Source organism: Eptatretus burgeri, chromosome 18 (genome assembly GCF_056783735.1).
Source record: "Eptatretus burgeri isolate ZD-2024b chromosome 18, Ebu_testis_v1, whole genome shotgun sequence".
Classification (NCBI taxonomy): Eukaryota; Metazoa; Chordata; class Myxini; order Myxiniformes; family Myxinidae; genus Eptatretus; species Eptatretus burgeri.
Window position 1 is genome coordinate 38096950 of NC_140978.1, and position 22311 is coordinate 38119260.

At 45.5% G+C, this 22311-nt stretch overlaps 1 protein-coding gene across 4 annotated transcripts in view; it reads left to right on the forward strand.

Annotated features, from left to right (window-relative positions):
- LOC147008918 (protein C10-like) overlaps window positions 1-22311 on the forward strand; it is a 57123-nt gene that overhangs the window by 5088 nt on the left and 29724 nt on the right. For all 4 annotated transcript variants that reach the window (XM_085864612.1, XM_085864614.1, XM_085864613.1 and 1 more), the window contains 5 exons: window positions 7728-7773; window positions 8018-8121; window positions 9355-9525; window positions 9687-9776; window positions 11527-11622. In XM_085864612.1, the coding sequence (XP_085720738.1) occupies window positions 7728-7773; window positions 8018-8121; window positions 9355-9525; window positions 9687-9776; window positions 11527-11622 (507 nt within the window). The remainder of the gene's footprint in view (window positions 1-7727; window positions 7774-8017; window positions 8122-9354; window positions 9526-9686; window positions 9777-11526; window positions 11623-22311) is intronic.

The window sequence follows — 22311 nt, forward strand, 5'->3', positions numbered from 1 at the left end:
GCCCAAGAAAGATCATGTTTGAGAGTGAGACCCAAGGGTTTGATTGACAACGTACTTTAGAGGGTTGTTAAGAAAGTAGATGGGGTTTGCCATCCGGTCATTTCGGAGAGAGGGTGAGAGTGTGGGATTTCATGATAGAGTTTGTACATAAACATATCACATGTAGAACTAGAATGGCACTCAGTGGAGCGCATACATCCGCAGGTTGAACAGTTTGTTTTGTATCCCACTGATTAAGATATCATGCTATATATCGCTTTTGGCCCGATCTCTCAATGGTGAAGAATCACTTTTTTAAAATATTAAATTCTTGTATCCGGATCCAGATCTTCACCAAGCTTGATTACATTCTTCTTGTCACACTCCCAACTTATCCACAAAGTTTCAGCTGAATCCGTCCAAAACCTTTTGAGATATCCAACTCGTAGATAAACAGACAGGGGTGAGAACATTACCTCCGTCAATCTTCGGTGACGGAGGGAACAAGGACGCTCGGAGGTTTTGGTGATAGTTTTTCATGAATTGCTGAAACTTAATTTTCTTCACCTTCTTCTTCTCCTCCTGTTCCCTTTATAAGGGGTGAGGTCCAATGGCACCAAGCTTCTGCCCTGCCTTGACTTCAAGACTCCTCCACTTCCCTCTGTCTTCAGCTAACTCTCTCCACTGTCCAACCACAACCCCCCTCCACCCCCCCTTTCCTCCCCTTTCTGATATCCCGACACATACAATCCTCCCATCTCAACGGCAGTATACCTATTTTCCTCTTATCCTGCTCCCTGAACCAATCCGCTCTGTTCCCCAATCCATACAAAGTGTCCAGCCCATCTCAGCCGGCATTTCACCAATCTCCTCGTTAAGGCCTAAGTCACATTTGCTCTACGGCGGCCGTACGCCCTTTGAATTGACAGATACGTGCGGCGGCCGCAGAGTTTCTGCGGTGGCCTCAGGGCGGCCTTACGCCGTTTGGCTATCTTTTACAGGCCGTAGGGGTCGCCGTGGAATTATAACTTTTTTTCATTTCTACGTTCGCCATAGCAATTCGACAAGCCAAAAAAAAAACAAAACTGGTAAAAAATAAAAAATTAATGAACCCACTCGTTACCGTCCGTCTGGACGCACGTTCGCCTTAGGGCCCCCCTGCGATTGCCTTGCGGGCACCTTGAGGCTGCCTTGCGTCTGCCTTGAAAATTATATGGCCGCCGCAGGGCCCCTTAAGGTCACCGTGCGACATCAAATCAAAGACCGTACGGCAACCCCACGTTTTTGGTCTCCACAATTTCTAAATACGCCGTGCGGCTCCCCGAAAAATAAAAACATATGTGACTGCTACATTGTGTGACCGTGGAAATACTGCGGCCGCCGTATAATTGCTAGTGGCCGTAGATTTTGGAGACCCCACGGCCGCCGTGGCAAATGTGACTTAGGCCTCAGCTCATCTGCACACCAATCCGCTCTCTCCGTTCATCCATCCTCCTCCTATCCACCCTCTTCACTCCCACAATCCTCCTGACCCAGTTGTCCTTGCAAACCTGCAGCCTCTGTTTTCTCTCTCAGTGCTATGTCTCCAGACCGTAAAGGTAGGCCGGCGTTACACACAACATCTGAACCTCCCTTTCAATTTCCTTCTTATCTTTCTGTCTGCCATTAATCCCTCCACTCTCCGCTCATTCGTAGCCACCTGAATCCTCCTTCGCACCTCTGCCTCCGACTTACCATCCCCAGTCACTGTTCTTCCCAGATATTCAATCCCATTTTCCTGTCTGATCTTTTTCCCCTCCAAACTGATATTAATTTTTTGCTCTGCTGCCTCACCCATATAGCCTAAGTCTTCTCCATACTCATCTTCAGCCTTTGCTTCCAAAATACCTCCCTCCACTCCCCCAGTACTTCCTGCATCTCCCACCTACTCTCCACCACCACAGCCAGATTGTACACATACAATGTCCTCCCCAGAATACCCCTCATGTTTACCTTCCTGCTTACCAGCTCCATCATCATGATAAACATGAGTGGGTTGAGAGCGCTTCCCTGCCTCAACCTGATGTTCACACTTGACTCCTCAGACATCCCAGGATGAACCAAAACTCTTCCCTTCGTTCCCTTGTACATCCCTTCCATGACCATAACTTCTTCTTCCGGCATTCTCATCCATCTCAATGTCGCCACCACCATCTCTCAGGACATTGTCGTAGGCCTTCTCCAGGTCCACAAATCACAATGCTATTTCACCTTGCACCTCTCATTTCTTCTCCACCAGCTGTCTCAGCATGTACATCTCATCGGTTGTCCACCGAATGTTTTATAAACTCCTGCTGCTCTTCTGTGATCTCCATTTCTACATTCTTCCTTATCCCATCCAGAATCCTCTCCAGCACCTTCATAACACGACTTTGGAGCGTAATGCACCTGCACTTCCCCGGATCATGAATCGTGAACATTGCCCTTCCCCATCCGAATCGGCACAATTCACCCTGTCCTCCACTCCTCCGGAATTGAACTCTCTCATACATACATACATACATTCAATAGCTTATTCGTCTAACTGACTCTGACTTCTCCCACTGCAATTATCATCTCTGCACACACCTCATCAATGTCTGGTACTCTTCCCTTCTTCATCCTCTTCAATGCTGTCCACACCATCTCCTCCGTAATCTCCACCAAATCCACTTTCCTTTCTACATTATCCAGAAGCTCCAGCTCACAGTTGCTTCCTCCCTGGTTCAACAGCAACCAAAATATCCTTCCCACACCTTCAATACTGCCCCCCCTCTCTGTTAACTAGCCTCTCACCTTCATCATTAATCACCACCCCCCCCCTTCATGTCCTTACCATCCTCATCCCTGTCACGAGCCTATATATATATATATATATATATATATATATATATATATATATATATATATATATATATATATATATATATATATATATATATATATATATATATATATATATATATATCGTCTTCCTCCCACCATCCTCTTCCAACCTCAGTCCTTATGAAAGCTCACTCTTTCCGGTCTCTCCGGTACACCTCCTCTTCCATATCATTCCTCGCCTTATCTGCAGCTCTCCTTGCTGCTTTCTTCTTTTGCTCATACAGGTGCAGCAACCTGGCATTGGGTTGTCTCCCTGGTGGTGGAAATGAACTCGATTTCCACTCGGGTTCAGCATACGAAGGAGAATGTTACATAACATGACGTACGTGCGCATACACAGGAGAAATCTCCATCAATGAAATGAAACTCTAAAATTAAAAACCCTAACCCAAGTCATATATATATATATATATATATATATATATATATATATATATATATATATATATATATATATATATATATATATATATATATATATATATATATTGAGTGGGGGAAATGGTTGAACAAGCCGGATAAAAGAGAAATAGCTTTTCATCTGGGAAAGAGTAACTTTTCCAAAAATTTGAAATCACAATAACTACTTTCTGCTACTGGGGAAGGGTTGGAACAAGTCTGAACAATATTGGTTCAACGAGGCAAGGCCAAAGTACAGCCAATCAGAAAAGAGCACAACAGCCCCTCAAGGTCCCACAGGGTTTGGAGGTACAGACACTTACACAGATCAAGGGAGTGAATCATTACTTCGGCACGTTCTCAGCATTTATAAAGAACAACATTACATTTTGACATTCTGACCGGTGCCGCTACACAAAAGCCATGAATTATGTTCATCAAATTTGTGAACTAAATAAGAAATCTCTAACATTATGTTTAATCATGGACTAATTGATATACTTAAGTCTTCCTGGAACTTCTGCAACATTTCCAGGTTGTTTCATAGTTTTAATCAAAAATGACAAATCAATATCAACTGAAGGCAGATGCAACAGAATACGTGGATAATCATGTTTACAATGAAATCCTCTCAACTGTAGCATTTTACCGAAGTCCAAGTAATATTTTATGAGTGAGGAACAATGCCTTCATTCATTCATTCACATTTTGGGCTGGCAACAGAATTACAAATGCTTCAAGAGGAAATTTTCTTCAACACCCTCTATCCTTGATCTTCTCTATCCTCTTCCAAACCACCACCAACTGCCTTCACTGCCTCCTCCGTCCACCATTCCTGGTTTCTATCCCTCGACGATGCACCGTTTCCTGACGTCCTTCCACACAGAACTGCAATTCCCCTAAATACCTCTCTGTACTTCTTCCATTCCTCCTCCAAACCTGTCGCTTCATCGCTAAGTTGCTCTTACCTGGCCCTCATCCTCCCCTTGTACTCTACGATGACGTTTCCCCCACATAATCTTCCGAGCCCTGTTCTTAACCTCCCTCCTTTTCTTCATCCATACCACAAACACCACAGGCTTGTGCCGGGTGCTATCATGCTCTCCCGCCACTGCCCTACAATCTTCAACCCTCCACAACTGTCGATTCCTTATCACCACCAAATCCAGTTCTGTTCTATGCTCTCCACTCTTATTGATAATCTTGTAGCTTTCTCGCTTTTGAAAGAATGAACCAGCTATGGCCTTCCCATTCCTCACCACCAGCTCCACCAGCTCTTGACCCTCTCTATTCCTTGTTCTCGAACCAAATTTACCAAAGCATTCCTCTCCGTTACTCCCACATGCACGAGTGCACAGCATCATCTCCAGCTCAACTATTCCCATCATCTCCAGCGTGTTCCTGAATTTCTGCTTCACCCCATTCCTTCCCGTTTGTGGCCGAAAAAATACCGACATAATACAAACCATTTGCCTCTGTATCACCACCCATGCCCTAACTATCTATCTCTTCCATCTTTCCACTCTGATCACCTGCTTGCTGATCCCTTCCAATACTATTATTCCCACGTCATTACTCCTTCCATCCCTACCAAGTTGTTAGCCCTTCAAGGGCTCTCTTTAAAGCTATTGCTTTAACGAGCAATAGCTCGTAACCTCCGATCAACCTCCTCGCCCTGTCTCCTTTCCATCTGGTCTCCTGCACACACAACACTTCCAACCTCCTCCTTTGCATCATCTCCACCACCTCGACTCCTCTCCCCTCCATTAATCTCACATTCAAACTACCGAGCCAGACCTCGCTTCTGAACCGCTGTCCGCCTGGCAAAGCCAAAACCATCTTCATCAGTTTGGGATGCTCTGGTCATCAATCGGCAGTGCTGCCCGGGCTGACCTGGGAAAAAAAAACTCTCCTCTTTTATTACCTCAGACCACCGAAGGTAGATGGAGGTGATGTTTTCAACCCTATCTCTTTGTCTCTTTGTTTGTTACTTGCAAAAATCAAAGATTTTTCAAGTTTATTGGTTGGTTGCGTGCGTTATTCTGTTTGTTTGTCATCTACAGGTCACAATTTTAAACCGATCTTCACGAAACTTCACCACATGGGAGAGTTTGTCATAAGCAAGAAGCCTATTGTTTTTGAGGTCAAAAGGTCAACATAGGCCAGAGGTCAACCATTTTGTCAAATTTCTAAAATCCTCAATTTTTCATCCGATTGACTAGAAATTTGAACAGGATTTGCATATCAGGTCACTTAATTCATCCAGTCAATTATTTTTTCATGTCAACATGAACCAAAAGGTTAACATAGGCCAAAGGTCAACAAACTGAGGTGGAATTTCTAAAATCGTCAATTTTCATCCCATTGACTAAAAATTTGAAGAGGATTTGCATATCAGGTTACTGAATTCAACCACTAATTATTTTTGAGGTCAACACAGGCCAAAGGCCAACAACTTAGGTGAGATTACTGAAATCCCCAATTTTCATCGGATTGACTGGAAATTTGAAGAGGAGTTGCATATTTGGTCATTGAATTCAACCACCAATTATTTTTGAGGTCAAATTTGTTTTATGGATGTCGCAATTATCGTGCTCTGCACGACATCTTGTTTGTTTCTGTCAACTGCCTCTCGGAACACAATTTTAAACCGATCTTCACAAAACTTTACCAAGTTGTAGAGGTAGTCACAACTGAGAAGCTTATTGATTTTGAGACGTCAAAGGTCATCTTGAGGTCAGATTTCCAAAATCGCCATTTTTCATCCAATTGACTTGAAAGTTGAACAGGATTTGCATATTGGGTCACTAAATTTAGAAACCAACTATTTTTGGATGTGAAAAGGTCAACTCAAGGTCAAACTTATAAAATCATCAATTTTCATCCTATTGATCTGAGCTTTGATTAAGATCGTCGATTTTAATCAAAATGAAATGGACAATTTGTATCCATGGCACCTTTTGTTTGGTGGGGGAGGGGGGGTGGATTTTGCAAGTATCATGCTATGCACGACGTGTATCTTGTGATTCTGTCTGTTTGTCTGTCAATCGCCTACAGCTCACAATTCTAAGCTGATCGTCGTTAAACTTTATCAAGTTGTAGAGGTAGTCACAACTGAGCAGCTGATTGATTTTGAGGTCAAAGGTTATCTTGGGGTCAAATTTCTGAAATCATAAATTTTCATCCAATTAACTTTAAATTTGAATCATAATTGCATATTGCATCATTGATATGGCTATTCGATTTATTTTTGAGGCCAAAAGGTCAATTCAAGAACGGGATTTCTAAAATCGACATTTCCATCCGATTGACCTCAAATTTGAATAACAATTGCATATTGCATCATTTAAATGGTTATTCGGGGAAAAATTGAGGTGAAAAGGCCAACTTTCTAAAATAAATTTTCATCTGAAAAAATAATCTATTTTCATGCGATTGATCTGAGCTTTGGTTAAGATTGTCAGTTTTAATCTCAATGAAATGGACAAGTTGATGTATCTGTGGCAACTTTTTTTGTTTTTTTTTCGGGAACGGGGAGATAGATTTTGCAAGTGTCGTGCTGAGCTCGACGTGTATCTTCATTGTTTGTCTGTCAATCACCTACAGGTCAGTTTTCATCTGATCTTCACGAAACTTCACCACCTCGTAGAGTTGGTCCATAAGCAAGAAACCTGTTGATTTTGAGGTCAAAAGGTCAACAACCTTGTCAAATCTCTAAAATCCTAAATTTTCATCCGATTGACTTTAATTTTGAAGAGGATTAGCATATTCTGTCTTTGAATTCGACCACCAATTATTTTTATGGTCAAATTTGTTTGATGGATTTCACAAGTATAGTGCTATGCACGGTCTTTCTTGTTTTTTTTTTGTTTGTTTGTTTGTTTGTTTGTGTGGAGGATATCTCAAAAGTTGTGGACAGATTCGGATGAAAAACTTATTGGACAGTTTGGGTGTGTGACAAGGACGAATTGATTCAGTTTTGGTGAAGATCCGAATCTAGATCTGGATCCAATAATTTTTAAATGATTCTTCACCATTGAGTGAGTGGGCGAAACAGCAATATAGCACGATATCTCAGAAAGTTGGAGATGTATTCAGACAAAGCTTGGTCAATGAGTTGGTTAGGTGATTAGAACAAGCCAGTTAATGTTTGGTTCAGGCCTGAATCCATATCCGGCTTATCAGTGGGATACAAAACATAAACTAATCAGCCTGGCAGAGGTATGTGCTCTCCCGAGTGCCCTTCTGGTTTTATTTTATTTTTACGAGTTTTTAAAGCACATGGAGGATAAAGACGAGGGCATTATGGGATGATGAACACATTTTAATCGTGAATGACATTCAACATGTGATATCGAGCAAAAAGATTTTCATCAGCAAGCTAATTATGCCACGAGTGCATTTGGTCCTTATTTTGCTTTCACATCCTTTGCTTTGCTCTCCAGCCCAAAGGACACAAAAGTGGATATTAAGAGGTCGAGCTACAAAAAGGTACGAGTTGTGTTCTGGGAATTTTACACGTTTACACTTCATATGGAAAGTTTAAGCACAAGACTGAATCTTGGAAGCATTGATTAACCAGATGTGGAAAGGGAGAGGGAAGTGGTTTGAGTTTGAGGGCAAGGTGGGTTGAGTGAGGGGAGTGGGGTGGGGTTGCTGCCCTATTTGGCAAATTCCTTGGGGATAACCTTTGCTTGCAATGTAGCCATTTACAGTGCTTCCTCTCCCTCCCCAGCTGTCGCGCTTCATGTCCAGCCTGCAGCGCCGGGGATTGCTGCAAGTAAAGGAAATAACTCGTGGAGTGCAAACAATAACCAGCGTGGTCTGGACACACCCAGAGTAAGAGTGCATCATTGTGCCTGCCCATCCCGTCGCTTGTGTACAACTCCTCTCTGCTTCCGTATTTCCCACGTACCTCTTTATTACAAGTTCAGCATTGTACCATGTGTAGCGTGTTTGCTTTGAGCCAATGCTTTGTGTTAATTTTGATTTTTCCGTTTCTGATGGAACATTGATGGGGTACTGCATCACAGAATATTTGTTACAAACTTTCACTGAGTTTCTTCAGCCACCGTATTGCCAATAATTAATTTTTCTTTTTGAAGAGTCAGCCGCCTGTGCAAATACCATGCATAAACCTTTCCTTGAAACGACTTCTTGGCAGTGTATATTTGGGTTCAGACCATCCATTGACATTTAAGGTTGTAAAGTTAGCCTCTCACAACCATGCACACTGGATGTGGAAAAATAATCTTTCTTTTCACAACTTTTGCTTCTGTTGAATCCCCAGATGACTGCAGATGCCCCATTCATTACACTTGTCGAGGCATGATCACCCTTCACTTAAGGCATGAAGACGTCGATATACTTGAGAGAAAACTTTATTAGAGATCAATATGTGTGCATGGAGAGCACACCCAAGCACCACAATTCTTGCCTGAGGGAACCGGAGAATGCTCTTCTCGAATGGTTAAATCACTCCTTCATATATACGCGATTTTATCTTTAGCAAATAACAATGCAAAATTCCTTCTTTCATCCCAGGACCAGCTGGATTACCAGCTGGCTTATGTCCTGGCGATGTATATCAAACAGATAAGCAAGATCAGAGGTTTCCCTCTCAGATTCTGCTACACAATGCTCCCTTGAATCACTCAAAGTTAAACCTTCCTGATCTCACACACAATGTCCCAAGCAGGAATATATTTCAATTAACTGCAGGCGAAGTGAATTGATTTGGGAGGAAAACAAAGCTTTTAAGTAAAAGGTACAAATCCCAACACACTCACCAATGTGCAGGAATCATAACTTAACAAAATATCTTCTTGCATCTTTACCATCGAAGCATTTGCTGTTGGCGCCTCTGAAACGAGATATATCGGTTGCTCCTGTCGAACTTCCAATAACATTACAGGTGCATGTCTTGTGATACTTTTTATGAAAAGTGCCAGACTCGGCCTGTATCAGCTGTCTATTACACAATGAAATGTGACTGAAAATTTAAATGCCAACATGCCAGTTGTTGAAGTAACTCGAAACAACTTCACGCTTTGCACCTCCATGTCTCCGCAGGATTGTCTCGTTCTCCAAACCAAAGGGTGTTGGTAGTTCTGATTCTGTATCTGCACGGGTAAAGGATATGCCGGCTCAGACATCAGAGTGCAACTACCAGACACCCGAGATTTTCCCGCTATTCGTAGTCCCCGTTTGCCTGCAACCACTGTTCGCATGTGCCAATATCAAGTAGGGTTCCTTTTGTGTGTTAAGCTCTTTATATCAGCATTCTGTGCATGTTGATGGTGCAGAGCATATGTATAGCTGACCAACCAACTTGGCTAATATGCTGAGCAGTAAATTGGCATGCGAAAAAAACAACAGGATTGTTTTCTGACTGCCTGCTGCAGGAAGGGTGCAGTGCTCAGCCGGGTGGAGGTTCGTGAAGTCATCACCCGCTACGTTAAAGAAAATGATCTTGTAGACCGATCCAATCAGAGGTAAGATCTCCAGCAAATATTGAGCAGCTATCCATGCAGCAGCGTTTACTAATCTTGGTAAGTATCCTTGCAGAAGCATTTACTAATGCTGCAAAGATACTTACTAGTAAGTGTCCTTGCAATATGTGGATTTTTCACGAGGATGAGATTTGTGGATTTTTCACGAGGATGAGATGTGTGGATTTTTCACGAGGATGAGATTTGTGGATTTTTCATGAGGATGAGATTTGTGGATTTTTCACGAGGATGAGATTTGTGGATTTTTCACGAGGATGAGATTTGTGGATTTTTCATGAGGATGAGATTTGTGGATTTTTCACGAGGATGAGATTTGTGGATTTTTCACGAGGATGAGATTTGTGGATTTTTCACGAGGATGAGATTTGTGGATTTTTCACGAGGATGAGATTTGTGGATTTTTCACGAGGATGAGATTTGTGGATTTTTCACGAGGATGAGATTTGTGGATTTTTCACGAGGATGAGATTTGTGGATTTTTCACGAGGATGAGATTTGTGGATTTTTCACGAGGATGAGATTTGTGGATTTTTCACGAGGATGAGATTTGTGGATTTTTCACGAGGATGAGATTTGTGGATTTTTCACGAGGATGAGATTTGTGGATTTTTCACGAGGATGAGATTTGTGGATTTTTCACGAGGATGAGATTTGTGGATTTTTCACGAGGATGAGATTTGTGGATTTTTCACGAGGATGAGATTTGTGGATTTTTCACGAGGATGAGATTTGTGGATTTTTCACGAGGATGAGATTTGTGGATTTTTCACGAGGATGAGATTTGTGGATTTTTCACGAGGATGAGATTTGTGGATTTTTCACGAGGATGAGATTTGTGGATTTTTCACGAGGATGAGATTTGTGGATTTTTCACGAGGATGAGATTTGTGGATTTTTCACGAGGATGAGATTTGTGGATTTTTCACGAGGATGAGATTTGTGGATTTTTCACGAGGATGAGATTTGTGGATTTTTCACGAGGATGAGATTTGTGGATTTTTCACGAGGATGAGATTTGTGGATTTTTCACGAGGATGAGATTTGTGGATTTTTCACGAGGATGAGATTTGTGGATTTTTCACGAGGATGAGATTTGTGGATTTTTCACGAGGATGAGATTTGTGGATTTTTCACGAGGATGAGATTTGTGGATTTTTCACGAGGATGAGATTTGTGGATTTTTCACGAGGATGAGATTTGTGGATTTTTCACGAGGATGAGATTTGTGGATTTTTCACGAGGATGAGATTTGTGGATTTTTCACGAGGATGAGATTTGTGGATTTTTCACGAGGATGTGATTTGTGGATTTTTCACGAGGATGTGATTTGTGGATTTTTCACGAGGATGTGATTTGTGGATTTTTCACGAGGATGTGATTTGTGGATTTTTCACGAGGATGTGATTTGTGGATTTTTCACGAGGATGAGATTTGTGGATTTTTCACGAGGATGAGATTTGTGGATTTTTCACGAGGATGAGATTTGTGGATTTTTCACGAGGATGAGATTTGTGGATTTTTCACGAGGATGAGATTTGTGGATTTTTCACGAGGATGAGATTTTCTCTAATTTCTAACAATGATGAGACTTGCTGGATTTTAACAATGATGAGACTTGCTGGATTTTAACAATGATGAGACGTGCTGGATTTTAACAATGATGAGACTTGCTGGATTTTAACAATGATGAGACCGGCTGGATTTTAACAGCAATGTGCTTGTGCAAATGCAGCCTCGTATGTGTGGACCCCGTGCTTTGTGACTGTTTGCTGGACAAGGAGGAGCGGCCAAACTGCACGTCACTGCGATGGGACATGCTTTTCTCTCGGTAAGGCCTCTCTCCTTTTGGCTCTTCTGGTGAGCTGTACCGGGTGCTTGAAAAGGATGCTACATCATGATTATCTTACAATTTTCATGGTTAATGCATGTGGCATCAAAACATCAGTGATGCTTTTCCGAGAATTCAAATTTTATTGGCCAGACTTTTGGAAAACCTGTGTGGATGTCATCGATTACTATAAGGAACGTTTGACCCATCATGCTTGTGTTTCATTTGCTTTAGAAAGCTTATCAAAGTTAAAAATAAAGCATAAAAAAAACAGTCAATGTTATTTTAGGGATTCGTACAGTCCTTGAAATTACTGGAGATATGAAAAAGTATTTTCCAGTGCTGGAAAGTCCTGAAAAAATTGCGCAAGTCATTCTAACTCCTGCAAAATTGCGCAGATAGAAACATTCTGCCAGACCCCGGTCGGATTGTTAATTCTGCCAGTCTCTTTAAGAGAATATGAGAGACCATTACCAAGTTTCACCTCCCCCAGGGATTTACCATTAAAGGGGAAGCCGTGCCAAAATGGTTTCTCAGTCCTGATGCATGCAGAGCTAATCCTAATCCATTATATGTCAGGTCAGGTTCGATCTGTGACCTGCTACAGGTACCATGTAAACCTGTACTAACCTGTTCCATGGTCGGGTTGTCGGCGACTAAACCGTCTCCCCCACCAGGTTTTCTGGTGAGGAGGGTGTTTGGATATGGACACCCAGCAGGATTAAAAACAAAACCTGTCAAAGGGCGGAGGAGCTCCTTGTGAGCCAACGGCCATCCATATCTAGTGCCCAACTGTGTCTGCGGACATCCTCCTGCAGTTGGGTCACTTCTTATTAGGAGGTTGGTGGCAGGATTTGCACTCCGGCCACCGTAAAACCCTTCATTCCGCAAAACGCAAAAACGCAAAAAAATCTGAAAACCCACTCCGTGGGAGTACCTCCTGTGCAGCCTCCCTTCGCAGGGCAGCTCACCGGATGACGGGATTGGGGCAAAGCCTTCGGGACCCCCAATCTTTGATAGGAGGGAAACCACGGGGTAACATCCCTGGGTCAAATTGGGGGAGAGTGTGTCGGAGTGGTGCTGAGGTGTCGTCCACCAGACGGCGGTCTCCTTGGGTTAACCTGAGGCGGTCCCTTCGGGTGGGTGCCTGGAATGTCCTATCCCTAAGAGAGGATGATCACCTGTCTCTGTTATCATCTGAGCTCAAGCGTTTGGACATCGGGATTGCAGCTCTCTCTGAGGTTCGGAGACCGGATTGCGGCGAGATAATGGTGGGTGGTTACACCTACTATTGGTCTGGTCGCTCTGATGGTTACCATACCCAAGGAATTGCTGTAGCTGTGTCCAATAAGCTGACCCCAATGATAATTGAGGTAACACCGGTCAACGAGCGTATTATGAGATTAAGGATTCGTCACTCCTTAGGTGTCATTTCCCTGGTCTCTGTTTATGCTCCGACTGAGGCGAGTGATCTCACCGTGAAGGATGCATTCTACGCCACACTCGAGTCTGTGGTTGATCAGTGCCCCAGACGAGATACACTTCTAGTCTTGGGGGATTTCAATGCATCGACTGGAACTGATAGGGACGGTTATGAGGTGTGTGTTGGTCCCCATGGGTCAGGAACTATGAACCAGAATGGCACTAAGTTCCTTGACTTTGCAAGAAGTCATGGACTTAGGGTGGCTGGTTCATGGTTTCAGCGCCCACAAGCTCATCGCTGGACTTGGTATTCCAACGCTGGCGGTGTGGCAAAGGAGATTGACCATGTCCTCATTGACGGTCGTTGGAGGATGATCCAGAACTGCAGGGTCTACCGGAGTGCTCAGTTCCTCAATACTGACCACAGGCTTGTTGTAGCAACTCTAAAGCTGCACCATAAATCCTGGAGAATGGTACCATCCCAGCCGAGGCTGGATGTTGCCAAGCTCAGGGATGAGAGAGTAGCTGAGGAGTTTGCGAACAGGCTGAGTGGACACTTGTGGGGTCTGGGTGCTTTGGGGGGTCCTGAAGAGTTGTGGAGCGCCTTCAAGACCACCGTCCTTGATGTTGCCGGTGGATGCCTTGGAGCTCACCGCAGGGCAAAGAAGAATTTTGTCTCTCAAGGGACACTGGATACCATTGACCAGAGTCGCAGGGCCAGGCTGAATGGCAGAGCTGAGCTGTTCAGGGAGCTGAGGTGTAAAACTGTACGTGCACTGAGGGTGGACAAGGAGGCCTATGTGCGAGGAATCTGTGAGCGGGTAGAGCATCACCTGTGGACAGGTGATTCTCGTCCCGCTTACAGGGGAATTCGCGCATTACGTTCATCCAAGCCCATCCCTCGGAGCACTACAGTTCGAGCAGAGAGTGGTAGGCTCTTGACAGAGGAGTTTGAAGTGAAGGCCCGCTGGTCCGGTTACTTTGAGCGGTTGTACCAGGCTGATCCCCCAACTGTCGAGTTGGACGTCAAGGGTGTTACAATCCCTGTTGCTGACCCTCGAATCAACTGTGGTCCACCTACACTTGTGGAAACACGGGCTGCGGTGAACCAGTTGAAACGGGGAAAAGCTCCAGGGATCTGTGGCATCCATGCTGAACTTCTCAAGGCTGGTGGAAATGCTGCACTCGTGTCGTTGCATGCAGTTTTGTGCTCTGCCTGGAACACAGGCATCATCCCAACTGACTGGAAGAGGGGCCTTGTTGTCCCTCTCTGGAAAGGGAAGGGTGATCGCCAAGACTGCAACAACTACCGAGGGGTGACGCTGCTCTCAGTGCCGGGCAAGGTCTTTGCTCGGATAATTCTCGATAGGGTTCGCCACCATCTGCTTGAGCACCAGCGTCCAGAGCAGTCAGGCTTTACACCAAAGAGGTCAACGATTGACCGTATCCTTGCACTTCGTGTCCTCACCGAACGCAGACGAGAGTTTCGGCAGGGGCTGCTTGCAGCCTATGTTGATCTCTGTAAAGCGTTCGATTCAGTGAATCGGGATGTCCTCTGGAGGATTCTTGGTCTTCATGGGGTGCCACCAAAACTGATCGATCTGATGTCTGAACTCTACTCTGGTACTGAGAGTGCTGTGAAGTGTGGTGGTACCATCTCTGACTTATTTCCAGTTGTTACTGGAGTTCATCAGGGGTGTGTACTGGCCCCCACACTTTTCAGTACTTGTATGGACTGGATTCTAGGGAGGATGTCGGAGAGATCAAGTTGCGGTGCGTCATTTGGGAATGTCAAGATCTCGGACCTTGACTTTGCAGATGATGCAGTCATCTTTGCAGAGACTTTAGACATCCTCTTGGGGGCCCTCGAGGTGCTGAATGAGGAGTCGGAGCCGTTGGGATTACGGGTTTCTTGGGTCAAAACTAAGATCCAGGCTTTCGGTGACATCTTGGATGCTGCTGTCCTGTCTGTGTCTGTTTGTGGTGAGGATGTTGAGGTCGTGGAGAGATTCACTTACCTTGGCAGTGATATTCATGTCTCTGCTGGCTGCGAGTCAGAGGTCAATAGACGTCTGGGTCGGGCCTGGGGAGTCATGGATTCACTGGATCATGGGGTGTGGCGCTGCCGGTACCTGTGCGGGAGGACGAAAGTCCGAGTCTTCAAGTCCTTGCTACTTCCAGTCTTGCTCTATGGGTGCGAGACTTGGACTCTGACCAAGGATCTGAGACGGAGACTTAATTCCTTTGGTACCAGGTCTCTTTGGAGAATCCTTGGCCATCGCTGGTCGGATTTTGTGTCCAACGAGCGGTTGCTGAGAGAGACTCGGATGAGATTTGTTACCTGCATAGTCCGTGAGCGTCAGTTGCGGCTGTATGGACATGTGGCTCGTTTTCCTGACTCTGATCCTGCTCACCAGATTCTCTCAGCGAGGGAGTCTCATGAGTGGAGGAGGCCAGTGGGTCGACCACATTCCTCATGGTTGCAACAGGTTGACCATCATCTCAAGGAGATGGGGATGGGCCTGGCATCTGCCTGGGGGATGGCCAGACGGAGGCCCCTGGAGTACCGGCGGAAAGTGGACGCAGCGACGTGCTGTTCTGGCACATGTTCCCATACCTGACCTGACCTGTCTGTGGGGTAAACATATACCACATGTCATGGTCCCACATCGCCATTTTACATTGAATTCCTGTTTCTACAAATACACACTCCAGGAATGGCTCATTTGAGGTGAGACATGTATGAACCTGTCGGAGATTAGATATCCTGCTAATTATACTTTATAACCATGTTTCAGTCTTTCAAACGCTGATCCATTCATATTGTTACGGCTGTGGAAATTCGCAGAACACCATAAAGGTCCTTAGTTCAGTTAGATCGATAAGTCTGTGTTCAGTTAGATTTCCCCACCGTTGTTTAATGGGATTTGTTCGTGTCACACGGCTGTGATCTTTGAGATAGCCGTTTTTCTTTCACTATCGTTGTTTTGCACCAACCACCATCATCATTGTCATCAACCGCTTCACAACAACCACAACCACACCTGCCTCTCAACAACCACGCCATCCTCACCACTCCGCCAGCAACCGTCAACATCTCCACACCACAAACATCGCCTCACCTTCGTCTCCGAAACGACACCATCTTTGCACCAGCCGCGGCGAGTCCCCAGCGAACAGCATCGCTGAAAACCGACGCGGGGGGTTTCGTTGTGAGTGCAAGTCTGGTGATTTCTACCACGTCCGCTCTGTGTGGAAGCTTCGCCTCGGAAAACGGATCACAGAAGAGAAAGGGGCGGGGCCTGTGGGGGTCGAAGGGTGATGATTTCAAACACGTCGGCTCGCTCTCGGAGAATCGGATCCAGAGGGTCAGTGATTTCCGCGACGTCTGCTTTCCGCGCAGAGGTCAGAGGTGAGAGGGTGGAGATCAGATCTCGTCTCACCAGCCCTATAAAAGGCCGCACAGAGCGCCAGTTGAACGAGTCGAGTCAAGTCGGGTCTGGAGGCGAGTCTGGAGAGGTCGAGGAGCTGCGCGGAAGTCTGGAGCCTGGCGCTTGGAGCCTTCAGTCGGTGGAGAGGTTCGGACACCAGGAGGAGACGCGAGCTGGGAGCGCAGCCCCGCCTGCTGTGCCGCGCAGACCTGCGCACTCGTGTACGAGTCGGAGAGAACTCGCCAACCAGCTCCGAACGGTCCGAGGTGATCGGGCTTCGGGACAGTCCGAGCAGCGCGAGGGACGGACGGGCTCTTAGAGAGCATCAACTCAAAAAGAGCGAAGGCCCGTTCGTTCCTCTCAGGCGTTGCCAGCCGGGGCCCGTACCACCAGGCCTGAGCCGGACCGCGGTTACGCTAGCTGCCGTGGGGAAGGAGCGTCGTGGGTCGCCCAGCAAGGAAGGTAACCTGCGCGGCCTCGCGGAGCCTCTGCGGTCTACACGGCTCCACGTTATATAGGCCCACGGGCCCAGTCTGACTCCCCTGTCTATAGGGGTGGTCTTTTTTTCCTGGGTTTTTGCTTTTGAATGTATGTTGTGGCGCCGTGTCTTGTAAGTAAAAAACTGTTAAGTGACTGTATATAATTGCTCATAGACGGTTGTAGTGCTTCGCTTTGCCCGTGTCTTTGTCCCCGTCCCGCAGTCTTCATAAAACAACTGCATGCGTGTTTTGCTTTTGTTGACTGAATAAGTGTTTTTCATTGCTTTCTGGTATATGTGTGTAGAAATAATAAATGTGCTTGTGTGAATGTTACCCGTTCGTCACGTCATTTTTCCCCCATTGAAATGCCATCTTGTATTGCGGAATATTAGTTGGTTTTTAAATAACCGTTAAATAGAATCAGGTCTGGCGATAATACCCGCTCGGTTATCCCAGAACGGAACGGACCGCTTAAGCGGTTCGTGTCCAAGCAGGCCTTCGCCGAGGTACGGTCCCTTGGTAGGTTACCCGCGCGGGTACTTAGGTATATCGCTATTCGGCGATTGACCCTATTTCACGCGGGTAGAATACGGACTGGGCCGTGGTGGGATTGAAAACCAACCCGTGACTGGTTTCTGGCGTTGTTCCAGAAAGTCACGACTGAATTGTCCGTTCGGTGGGCGAAGTGACCGTTATTAGTTAACGCGGTCACTCGCACGCCGGGCAGGTGTAAATTCGTAACAATATGAACACTGCTTCTTTTTTTTTAACACTGTACCGAATGCTAAATACGGGAAATCAGATCCCGAGAGTTCATTACTCATTCACATGTGCTTCACTTCAGCACACTTCTGCCATTCCACACGCCATTCTCTATGGGGTTCTTTAACGGCACAATAGATAACGGTGCTCACCCTGCTTCACTATAAACTTCACTATAAACTTCACTATAAACCCTGCCATGGGACATCAGCAAAAGCTTTCTGTGACTCATTGGGACTGACTCAATCGGTCAACTTCCCGACCCGGATCTCAACCAATGGTACTCCATCTCTTCTGGATCTGATTTTGACAAATTTCCCTGACAATATCTGCTGCTCTTCCTTCGCTCCAATTGGTTCTTCTGACCACGTCCTTGTTAAAGTGGACATCTCTCTGGCTGTTATCAGAGAACCACCTCACCGCCGTCGAGTCTGGCATTTCACTCAAGCCGACTGGCAGGGTCTCCGAGCAGCTATCAAACTTACAGACTGGTCTCCTATCACTACTTTCTCAAACATCAACTCATCCTGGGAATTCTTTCAAAGAAACTTGCTCTCCCTCATGCACAGATTTATCCCCTCTCGTGTTCAGTTGTCTTACCCTTCCTCCCGCCCTTGGTTTACTGAAGCTTGTGGTGAGGCAGTTGTCCTGAAACAACTTGCCTTTGCCTCATGGAAAGCAAACCCAACTGAGGGCAATCTCAGTTCTTTCCACAAAGCTCGGAACAAGTGTGTATCTACCCTCAGGAGAGCCAGAAAACAACATCTTTCTCATCTCAAGTCTGAACTCTCAAACCTCTCTCCTTCCTCAAAATCCTGGTGGCGTTTAATCAAATCTGTTTCTGGGGTATGTTCCCCCTCCATCCCCTCCCTTACCTCAAATGGCCGCACTGCTGATTCCACACGTGATAAAGCTGAATGTCTAAACTCGGTGTTTGCAGCTAAATCTTGTGTCCCAAACCCATCACTATCTCTACCCACTTTACCCAGTCGCACCCAACTGTCCCTGGACTCTGTATCCTTTTCTCCTGACAAGGTGGAGAGCTTGCTTTCAAACCTCGAGTCAGATTCTGCAACCGGTCCAGACGGCATCAGCCCACGTGTCCTCAAAGCCTGCTCTTCTGCTCTTGCTCACCCTCTCTCTGTTCTATTCACCCTCTCATTTTCCCAAGGTCATCTGCCATCTGCTTGGAAATCTGCTAACATCACTGCCCTGCATAAAAAAGGTGCAAAAACAGATCCCTGTAACTACAGACCAATCAGCCTTCTCCCAATCATCAGCAAGGTTATGGAATCCATCATCGCTTCAGACATGAAATCCTTCCTCTTCTCCAATGGCTTGATTTCCAATCATCAATTTGGTTTCAGACCAGGTCACTCTACCCTGGATATGCTGCTTCTGCTCTCCCATCAATGGATGGAGGTCCTCAATGCCAGACAGGAAATCCGAGCCGTATCCCTGGACATATCACGTGCTTTTGACACAGTCTGGCACCCTGCCCTACTCACCAAACTCTCTTCCCATGGTATTCAAGGCCATCTCCACTCATGGCTCGCAGACTTCCTCTCCTGTCGCAGTCAACGTGTGGCCCTAAATGGAGTTCTTTCATCCCCTCTTCCTGTGCAGGCTGGAGTTCCTCAAGGTAGCGTTCTGGGCCCTGTTCTTTTTCTGGTTTTCATCAATGATCTCTCGGACTCTCTGGAAAATCCTCTATTTCTCTTTGCCGATGACTCCACCCTCTGCCGTACCATCTGTCATCCCTCAGACCGGCAAGCAGCAGCTTCTTCGCTCACTGCAGATCTGGATAAAATCACAAACTGGTCCAACACGTGGAACATGTCTTTCAATCCAGACAAATCTCACACTCTCACTATGTCTCTTCGAAAGGACCGTTTACAAAAACCCCCCATCCACTTTCTCAACAATCCTCTGGAAGAAGTCTTTTCTTTCAAGCTTCTGGGTCTCACTATCTGCCATGACCTTTCCTGGGAAAGTCACATTTCCAACCTCGCCTCAAAAGCCAGTCGCCGACTGGGAATCCTCCGTCGTGCAAAGTCCTTCCTCGGCCCTCTTGAGCTCCTGACCACTTACAAAGCTTTTGTCCGTAGCCTGATGGAGTAATGCTCTCCCCTCTGGGCTGGTGCTCCTGCCTCCCACCTTTCTCGACTTCACGCTGTCGAAACCAGGGCATTTAAGATCATTGGCATCTCCCGCAATGAAGCTGAGTCTTTGGGCCTCTCACTCGATCACCGCAGGTTAGTCGGTGGTCTTTCTGTCTTCTACCGACTCCTCTCCAGCCTTGCCCCCCCTGCTCTCTCTGCGATTTGTCCCAACCACATTTCCACAGGGCGCTCAAGGTCCTCCAACAACCCCCTTCTGGTAAAACTACCAAAATCACGAATCACTGCTCATCTTCACTCTTTCATTCCTCTTTTTTCCCACCTTTGAAATAAACTTCCTCACTCTATTCTTTCCCATTCTTCCCTCCAGGCTTTCAAAACAGCTGTTCACCACCACCTCTTATCTTCCCCCATCCAAATCCTCGATCTTTTCTACCCCCGATAATCCACCCAAGCCCACTCCTTCAATTCTCCTGCTTTCCTTCCTGAAAGTCCCTGTAATGTCCATCTTCTCCTCGCCATGTTCCCCGTCCCATCCCCATCCCTCTCCCTTCCACAGTTCACCTGCGTCTGTTCCCCAATGTTTTGTCCCTTCCACTCCCGCCCCTCTTGTCTCATGCCTCCTTGCTGTGAGTTGTGTGTTCGCTCTCATACGAGCCTCGACCAAGGTATACAAAAAAAAAAAACCCTTCTAACTAGCTTGTTATCCCTGGTCATCCCTTACACTACTCTATACACGTTCCATTTATTCATTCTTGATTTTTTTTTTTTTAATATATATATATTTTTAATCACATACTTTAAATGTTTTGTGGAAAAGAATAGGGTTTGATTTGTCTTCAGGAACCAATCACTCATTTATTACATGGATATAAAGGTGATTTATTGTTCCGGCTTATAAACATCCAGCTTACAAACACTTCTTTTTTTTCGGAAACAGGACTGCCTGCACTGTGTTCTGTGGAATCTTAATCAATTCCTTTGTTTTCAGTTATTATTGTTCATAGTGATTTTTAAGCATGCCTCCCAAGAGGAAAACTGTTGCTCATGGTGATCGAAGTGCAAAAAAAGTCAGGGAAAGTGATGTCTTTGACATGGAACATGGAGGTTTTGCATACGCTTGGTCAAGGCAAAAGTGCTCGGCGTCACTGCATGGGCGGACATTACAGTGCCTTCAGAATGTATTCACACCCCTCAGCTTTTATCGCATTTTGTTGTGTTACAGCCTGAATTTAAAATGGACTAAATGTAATTGTTTTTTTTTTGTCACCGATCTCCAAAAAATACCCCACAATGACAAAGTGAAAAGATGTTTTTAGAATTTTTTTACAAATTAAGTAAAAATGAAAAGCTGAAATGTCATGCATCAAAAAGTATTCAACCCCTTTACTATGACAACCCAAAGTTGAGCTCAGGTGCATCCAATTTCCTTTGATCATCCTTGAGATGTCTCTACAACTTGATTGGAGAACACCTGCGGCCAATTCATTTGATTGGACATGATTTCGAAAGAAACACACCTTTCTAGATAAGGTCCCACAGTTGACAGTGCATGTCAGAGCAGAAACTCTACCTGAAGTCCGAGGAACCATCGGTAGAACTCTGAGATAGAATTGTGAGGAGGCACAGATCTGGTGAAGGGTATAAAACAATTTATTGAGTGTTGAAAGTTCTCAAGAGTACAGGGAGCTCCATCATTAGGAAATGGAAAGAATATGGAACTACCAAGACTCTTCCTAGAGCTGGCCGTCCGACCAGACTGAGCAACTTGACAAGAAGGACCTTGGTCACAGAGGTGACCAAGAACCCAATGACTACTCCGACAGAACTACAGAGTTCCTTGGCTGAGATGGGAGAACCTGCCGGAAGGACAACAATCTCTTAAGCACTTCACAAATCGAGGCTTCATCGGGGAGTGGCCAAACGGAAGCCACTCCTGTGAAAAAGGCACGTGACAGCACACCTGGAGCTTGCAAAAAGGCACGTGAAAGACTGAGAGAATGAGGCAAATGATTCTGTGGTCTGATGAGATGAAAATTGAACTCTTTGGCCTGAATGCAAAGTGCTACGTCTGTTGCAAACCGAGCACAGCTCATCACCCATCTAACACCATCTCTACTGTGAAGCATGGTGGTGCCATCATCATGCTATGGGGATGCTTTTCAGCCGCAGGGACTGAGAGACTTTTAAGGATAGAGGGAACAATTAATGGAGCCAAATACAGACAAATCCTTGAGGAGAACCTGCTTCAGAGTGCAAAGGACCTCAGACTGCAGGGAAGATTTATGTTCCAACAGGACAATGACCCAAAGTATACAGCGAAAGCAACATTGGAATAGCTTCAGAACAAGAACGTGAAAGTCCTTGAGTGGTCCAGCCAAAGCACAGACTTGAATCCCATTGAGAATTTGTAGAAAGATTTGGAGATTGCTGTTCACTGACAGTACCCATCCAACTTGACAGAGCTTGAGAAAA